General features: G+C 41.0%; 1 protein-coding gene across 1 annotated transcript in view; it reads right to left on the bottom strand.

The window, feature by feature from the left end:
* SLC17A8 (solute carrier family 17 member 8) overlaps positions 1 to 7,051 on the bottom strand; it is a 55,154-nt gene extending 48,103 nt beyond the window's left edge. The window contains exon 1 of the mRNA XM_056798695.1: positions 6,300 to 7,051. Coding sequence (XP_056654673.1) covers positions 6,300 to 6,400 — 101 coding nt within the window. The 5' untranslated portion in view covers positions 6,401 to 7,051. The remainder of the gene's footprint in view (positions 1 to 6,299) is intronic.
* Between the last annotated feature and the right edge of the window lie 1,370 nt (positions 7,052 to 8,421).

Raw genomic sequence — 8,421 nt, 5'->3', positions numbered from 1 at the left:
AGCTTTTTGTATTGTTGTTCAATCAAACCAGTCATGTCTGACTCTTCATGACCCCACTTTGGGTTTTCTTGGCAGAGAGAATGCAGTGATTTGCCATTTCCTTTTGTAGCTCATTTCAAAGAGGAATCCAAGGCAAAGAGGGCTAAGTGATTTGCCAGGGTCACACATCTAGTAGGGCCTGAGGCTGGATTTGAATTCAGATCTTTATGACTTTAGACCCAGTGTTCTATACACTGTGCCATCTGGCTACCTAAATGTATTAAAAAGGTTGGGTTTTTTTTATGAAGAGGAAATGACTATCTATCCATAGCTGATATACATATTGTACATTAGAAGACTTTCTGTTCTTCCCCTTTGGGAAGACTCTAGACGTGAGATAAAACCCAGTCTTAAAGTATCCTTTGTCCCCAGAGATTTTAGTGGGAATGTTAAGAGTTCAAGAAAGGAAGTCTAAGGGGCAGCTGAGTGGCTCAGTGAATAGAGCCACGTCTAGAGACAGGAGGTCCTGGGTTCAAATTTGACCTCAGACACTTCTTTGCTGTGGGATCCTGGCAAGTGACTTAACCTCTTTTGTTAGCCCCTCCTGCTCTTCTGTATTGGAACTGATTCTAAGATGAAGGTAAGGAGGGAGAGAGAGAGACAGAGAGAGACAGAGAGAGAGAGACAGACAGAGAGAGAGAGAGAGAGAGAGAGAGAGAGAGAGAGAGAGAGACAGAGAGAGAGAGAGAGAGAGAGAGAGAGAGAGAGAGGTTCAACCCTTCTGTAATAACAGGTATTCTTAAGTTGCCTGTGTGCGTCCCAAACCTCCTAGCAATCTTATGAAACCTATGGATGCATAGCATTACTGGGGAATGGCTGACCAAGCAATGGTATATGATTATGAGCATGATGGAATACTATGACATCATAAGAAATGATGAGCTGGTTAATTTTTTTAAAACTTAGAGAAAACTACATGAAATTATGATGAGTAGAACCAAGAGAACATTGTATAGAGAATTAATATATGGAGAACAATTTGTGAATGTCTACCACCAGAGAAAGAAGTGAAAGATGGAAACACAAAAGCCATACTATAAGTCTACACATGTATTTGGTCAGGTGGTGCTTTCTATGGTGTGTAGGGGGGAATGAAATACAAGGCAATTTTAATGTATAAACAAATAAGTAAATTAGTAAAAAATTAAAAAATAAAATGCATGGGAATTGCAAAGGACTCTAGTTGAATTAAATTACATTGAAATACAGTCATCAAACTATTTTTTTTTCAAAAAAATAAAAAGTTTGTGCACCCGGCAGACCCTGAGAACTATTCTTTTAGATAATGATATTTCCCTATTACTGAACCCAGACAAGATGGTAGCTGCCAGGCCAAAGCAAAGGGGTCCTTTTGTCATGGGCATTGCACCTCCAGAAACTCAGAGAAACTATTATCAGGGAAATTCCTTTGCTCCCTTACACCCTCTGACTCCCAACCCAAAACATCTGACCCTGAGAGGATTATCCTCCTTTGATTGTCCCGTTGATCCAAATCTTGAGAACCACCCTCATGCCTTCAGGGAAACCTCCTCCCCAATCCCTTGCCCCAGAGTCAAGTCCTCATTGCTATAAAAGAATATAAAAACCCCTGAACTGAGGCATTCTGGGAGCAACCCTCCAATCGTGCTGTCTTGTATGCCAAAAATTCAACATTACTAATAAATGTCTCTTTACTTTTAAGTTATGTTTTGGAGTCTTGCATTCTTGAAAAAGGTATCCTTCCCGAACCCCAGGGGTGCACCTCTGCACCCCACAACACTTTAATGGAGAGGAAGAGATTATAGCAGTCTCTTGAGTCCAGTGGTTGTTCTAATTGTTAGATTTGTTGCCAAAGGTGAAAGTTTTGATTGTGTATTAGAAATAGAAATAATCACCCAAATACCAGTAATCCCAATAGTAATAATAATAATAATAATTGCTGGAATTTTTATAATATTCTGAGGTTTGCAAAACACTTGATATGTTAATGCATTCTATTCGCATATCAATCCTAGATAGATTAGCCCCACTTTACAGATGAGAAAGCTTAGGCTCAAGAGAAACTACTGTAGTGATGTGAGAATGCCAATCCTTGCATTGGGGGCCAAGTAGCTGTGACAACCATATGGTGCCTTTGCATTGGGGGAGAGTGGTGGCATGGATCCTGATAGTCACAAGTAGGCTACTATGAACAACAGTTCCCCCTTGCGGAGAGAAAGTGCCAATTCATGGGACCTTCTTCCACTCTCTAAGGAAATACAGATTCTAAGGAGACATCAACTCTGGAAACTGAGTTTCCATCCCATTTCTAGCCAAATAAGCAAAGGTAACACGGATACTAGGTGTTGCTAGACACACAGCCAATTAGAAGGATCCGACAGCTACCATGTATTTAGGTTGGACTAACCCTTGCCAGTTGCAATATAGTATGGCGGAAAGCTTGCTGGTCCTGAAGTCAAGAGACTGAGACTTGGTTGGGTTCAAGTATAGCCTGGAACACTTACTAAGGGAATGACCATGAACAGATTATTTCATCTCTTTGAGTCTGTTTTCTCCTGTGTAAAGCTAGGCTAGTAATACCTTTAGAATCCCTGTTAAAGGGATGTTATAAGGTTCAAGGGACAGATTGAGCTTTAGAAGAGACCTTAGGACTGACTGATACCAACTATGCCATCTTAAAGATTAGGAAGCCGAGGCACAGAGAGATTGTGGTGACTTGGCACTGGTCTCAGAATTAGTAAATGTCTAAAGAAGAATTGGGACTGAAGTTCCTATCTAGTACCCAATTCCACCTGTATGTAAAGTATTTTGAAAACTGCAGTGTTGTATGTATGCATGTAAGGGGATTTGGTGATTTGCTTTTTTCCTCATCTGTGATGTTTTCAGTGAGGAGGAAATTCTCCCCACTGATAGAGACAGGCTACTAATCTGTAATCCATGCTGTAATAATCTGGGGGAATTGAGAAATGAGAGATGGAGAGATTTGCTCATGGTCACAAAGCTAATATGTGTCACAGGCAGGACTCAAACTCAAGGTTTTCAGAGCCCTCTATTCACTATGGGTCACTACTCATTATTATTATTATTACCATTGTTGTTGTTGTTATTTCTTTTCCCAGTCTCTCTAAACTGGGGTTCTTATCCTTTTTTTGTGGAATGCCCCCCTTCGGCAGCAGTCTGGTGAAGCTTATGGAAGCCTTCTCAGAATCACATTTTTAAATGTATCAAACAAAATACAAAGGCTGACAAAGGAAATCAATTTGATTGAAATATAAGTATGTGTCCCTGGGCAAGTCACTTGACCCCCATTGCCTAGCCCTCCCCACTCTTCTGCCCTAGAACCAGTACCCAGTATTGATTCTAAGATGGAAGGTAAGGCTTTTTGAAAAGAAATTTCATTATCAACATACTTTTAAAAGATCCCAGATCTTGGGTTAATAAACCTTGATCTGAATAGAAAACAATGGGAGAAGGAGTTGAGATGAAGAGAGGGGAAAGATGATTTGTTATTTCTAAAACAGGTCCATAGCTGTAGCATAAAACCTATGCTATTCAAGGCAGGCTACACAAAGTGTACCTCTGACCTCTTCTTCATGAAATAATCCACACGAAGGAGGAGATTATATTCTCTGGAAGCCCAGGAAGTTGTTCAGTTACATTCTTTAGAGTTGCCTGAAAGCAACCTATGAATTCAAGGATACTGAGGTCTGTGTTTTGCAGGGTCTCAAAAATTGTTTGGCAGCAGGGAGGGGAGAAACATATTTGGGAGAGACCAGACACACAGAATTTATTTTTTAATCACCAGAGTGACTTATGACAAAGAATGTTATCTACCTCCAGAGAAAGAACTGTTGGGTCCTGGAAATTTCTCAATTGTGTATTTGGGTTTCTGTTTGGGGTTTTGGTTTTATAAAAGTACTCACTTACAAAAATGAACAATATGGAAATGTGTTTTATATCATGACACATGTATAACTCAGGGGTGCCTACCAGCACCAGAAGGAGGAAGGGAAGGGAGGGAGAGAGCTAAGTTTGATCATGTAACTTGGGAAAAACTATGTGGAAATTCATTATTACATTTAATTGGTAAAATAAATACAATAAAAATCACCAGTATGGAACAATTGGGTGGCTCATGGATAGAAAGCCAGGCTTGGAGTTGGAAGGACCTGGATTCTAATCTAAACTCAGGTACTTCCTAGCTGGGTGACCCTGAGCAAGTCATTTAACTCAAATTGCCTAGCCCTTACCACTCTTCTGCTTTAGACCTGATACTTCGAATGGATTCTAAGACGAAAGGTAAGCGTTATGTTAAAAAAAAAGTTTTTTACTAACAGCTCCTAAAAATAACAACCCTGATTTACATGGCAATTTAGGATTTATAAATGCTACAACTGAGGAGTGACTTGAAGTCCCCAAACTGGGCTTTTCAGCTTGTTCATTGAGGATCTCCTGCCTTGCTTTTAGAGACAACTTAAACCATACTGTCTGAACTTCCCCCATTTAAGAAAGTGGAGGGCACCATTTGTGAATTCCTTCACATGAACAGCAGCATAAATTCAGACTCATAAGGAACTTGAGAGATCATCTCATTTTACAGAAGGGGATTCTGAGGCTCAGGGAGCTGAAGGGACTTGCTTGTGGTCTCACAGCTAGTAAAGGAACAGAACTGAGATTAAAACTCAAGTCCAGAAGGAATGGGAAAATTTTGGATGCAGTGCCCAAGTTAAGGAAGCAATCTGATCACAAGAAACCATTGTAAGCATTTAGTAAGCATGGTATTCTCTGCAGTGAATTAGCATTCAGTCTATTAAAGATTTGTTTGAGTTTGGTAGGAATTTGGTAGGTAATGAAGAAAATCCAACCAGGTATTCAATTTAGTTTTCCTAGTTAAATGTTTGCTTTAAAAAAAAATGAAAAGAATATTTTCAACATGGCAAATTCCTCTTGTTCCTTCCCATTCCCATTCAGGACACTAAGGCACAAAAGGAACTGTGCTGATTTAAATATAATGACATTACTAATTTAAATACCAACTCATTGGTCCATACACTTAAGTGTCTCCTGAATAGAGTCAGTCTTTATGGCTCAACCTATATACACGTGTGGAAGTCGGCTGGAAATTGACAAGGTATACAAAAGAGATGCTCACCCCAAAGGAGAAGTGATCAGAGCACCAACATCACAAAATACATGCAGAGCTTAAGAAGGGAAGCTCACATCTATTTACAGCTGATACAACAGATCAAAGATAAAAAAGAACCAATTCTAGTTATCAAAACCCATATGGAAACTTGGTCTCGCTTTTTAAAAATCCATAAATTAAAGTATCCCATCTTTTCAAATATTTGAAACTACTTAATCATAATTCGTTTTTTAGAAATATTTCTCCTAACAATCACACACTTTACTCCTTTAAAAAATCTTGTTCTTTCTTTTTGCATGAGTTCTCAGAATCCTCTGTTTCCCATGATAGGAATCCTTAGTCTTTGCCTTCCTTTAAATGTGAAGGAGAGACATTTGCTTTAAAATGACCTAATCTGCTTCTGCTCAAACCATTAACACAGTATCCTCCTTACCTTGAGAGAATTACACAGTAGATCATTTCTAAGTTTCAAATACTTGCTCACATACTTCTGTGATGAAATATTTCATTCGAAACTTAATGTTAAATCTCAATAGATAAAAAAGCTCAGCTTGCTTAGTAACTATACAAAGTAGCACTACCTGTTAAAAAAAGAAAAAGCCCAGAAGCCACCTAACTGTCCAACTAGCAAGGAAATGGCTAAATGAGTTATGGTCCATTTATATCATGGAACACTGCAGTGCCCGTAGAAGTGGCAAGTGTAAGGAACAGAAAGAAAGCTGGAAAGACCTTCGTGCTATAATGCAAAGTGATGTCATTCCCATTTACGGTAATAGAATTAAAAGTATCCATCATTTAGAGGGTGATGGAATATAGCTCGAGAGGTGCATTTTAACTAGGAGGGCGCTGGGGTTCGGCAATGGCATCTCAGCAGGAAATGTCCCACTCCCCCAGGCTTCTCCAGCTCAGTCATAACCGAGGGCACCCCTTCTCTGCTACAGCCATCTCTGGCTGGCATTCATCTTCCATTCCACTGGGGGAGTGGAATGCCTCCCTTGACAAGTTCTAGACTGGACAACAGAGTTGGGGCATTTCTCTGAAAATCTGGCAAACGCGTTACAAGTCCTGCTCTGTTTAGAGCCCCCAAGACAGAACGAAGAGCAGAACATGAAGTTGGCAACAATCAAAACTTTACCTTTGGAAAATGCCTAGTGAGTCGCTGACGGCACTCTTCACGCCCTCCTTTCCAGGCTTCAAGAATTTTTCTTTGAAGGTAGTGAGCCCCTTAAATGGCATGGTGAATGAGGGGCCCCTCTAGTGGGTTAGCAGCAGTCATTCCCAGCTTCCATCGCTCTTGTTCATTTCCAATTTGGAAGGCCCATGCAGAGTCCTTGCAGCAGCACAAGTAACCACTCTTTGCTCCTGGAAATGGCAGAAGGATAAAATCCAATCGAGTTGTTCCAGGACAAAAAAAAAAGGCAATGGAATGGGGGGCTGCCTGCAGTCAAGCTGGAGAGGTTCCTCAGGAGAGCTAGAAGCAAGGCAGGATGAGGGTGGCAGCTCTCATTTGCATCGCCACTGAGACTCGAGACAGACTCCTAGGGGCTGCAGCTGGAGATGCTAAAGGGGACACTGGGCGACTTGAGAAAGAGGCAAATCCTTGTGCCTGGTCCTGCCTTGGCTTGGGCTGAGCTCTGGGCCCCACCCCCACCTGCCTCTTCCTGAGCTCAGCTGTGCCTCTCACTCCCAGATCCTCTTCAGGAGGATGCTATAGTAACAGACATCATACCTGCCCCTTAGCCACTCCAGTTATTAATAGGCTCTCATCCAAAGCAGGCATCCAGGAGCAAAGTTGATTAAACATTTACAAGTTCTCTTCTTTGCCGGCCTTCAGCACCAAGGACAGATGAGCAGGCAAGAAACAGCCAAATCCCCTCAGCCAAGGAACATCACACACTCATTAGAGCAGCAATGGGCGTGCAATGGGGAAAGCCCCGAATTTTGAGCCAGAGGAACAGGGTTCAAATCTTGACTTTGTCGCTAACTCTCTATGTGAGCTGGCCAAGTCAACTCACCCCACTCTGAATCTTAACGTATAAAAAGAGATGATTGGCTAAAGTCCCTTCCAACTCTAGTACTCAGTGAACAGCTTCAACAAGAACATGCAGGGAATAATTCAGAAGAAAGATAAGAGTTAGAACTCCTATTTTCCCAGAACTTTAAGGTTTACAAAGTTCTTCCAAGTTCATTGTTGTAGTTCAATCCTTTTCAGTCGTGTTTGACCCCTTGTGCCCCTACTTGGGGTTTTCTTGGCAAAGATACCTGAGTAGTTTGCCATTTCCTTCTCCAGTGCATTCTACAGATGAGGAAACTGAGGCAAGCAGGGTTAAGTGACTTGCCCAGGGTCACATAACTAGTAAGTGTCTAAGGCTTGATTTGAACTCAGGAAGGAGAGTCTTCCTGACTCCAGGGCTGGCATTCTGTGCACTGTGGCACCACCCAGCTGCCCTTCTTCCCTAATACTCTTGTGCAAGTTCATAATGCATAAGTACATATTAGCTAAGGTAGCTAGTGGTGTGAGGTTACTATCCCAACTCTAAATGAGAGTCAGGATGGTTAATCTCAGAGTTTGTGCTGCATTGTTATTGATTTCTAATCAGAGGGACTGGGCTCAAACTTCAGTCTGGTCTCTTTCTGATCCCATGTAAATAAGAGCAAATTACTTCAATGTCCCCAAGCCTCAGTTTCCTCATCCACAAACCCCATCCACCTTGAAATAAATAATGTTCTGATACCTTTTACAGCTGAGGAAGATGAGGACCAGAGTGGGAAGTAATTTGCCCAAAGTTGTATAGGTATTTCAGAGCAAGGTTTGAACCCAAGTCTCAACTTCAAGACAAGCTTTTTCCAGGACACAAAGCTGCTTCTATCTGCAGTTTGATGGCAGAGTAGATACACCACTAGACCTGGAGATGAGAAAATTTGAGGTCTACTCTGGCCTCAGATGCTTCCTACCTGTTTTACCCTGGCAAGTCACAAACTCTGACTGCCTCAGTTTTCTCAACTCTAAAATGGAGATAATAATAGCATCTACTTTCCAGGGTTGGTGTGAGAATCAAGGACAGTGCTTCAATTGAAGCAGGTTCTTAATAAATACTTCTTCTCTTCCCTTCAACCCAGAATTTTCAAGCTGAAAAGAATCTTAAAAGTTTCCTAGTTCAACTCACTTTTAAATTTTTAGTGACAAACTTTTTAACCATTTTCAAATCTCTCTCTCTCTCTCTCTCTCTCTCTATATATATATATATATATATATG

This window comes from Monodelphis domestica, chromosome 5, assembly GCF_027887165.1.
Source record: "Monodelphis domestica isolate mMonDom1 chromosome 5, mMonDom1.pri, whole genome shotgun sequence".
Classification (NCBI taxonomy): domain Eukaryota; kingdom Metazoa; phylum Chordata; class Mammalia; order Didelphimorphia; family Didelphidae; genus Monodelphis; species Monodelphis domestica.
This window is presented reverse-complemented; position numbering and strand designations above follow the sequence as displayed.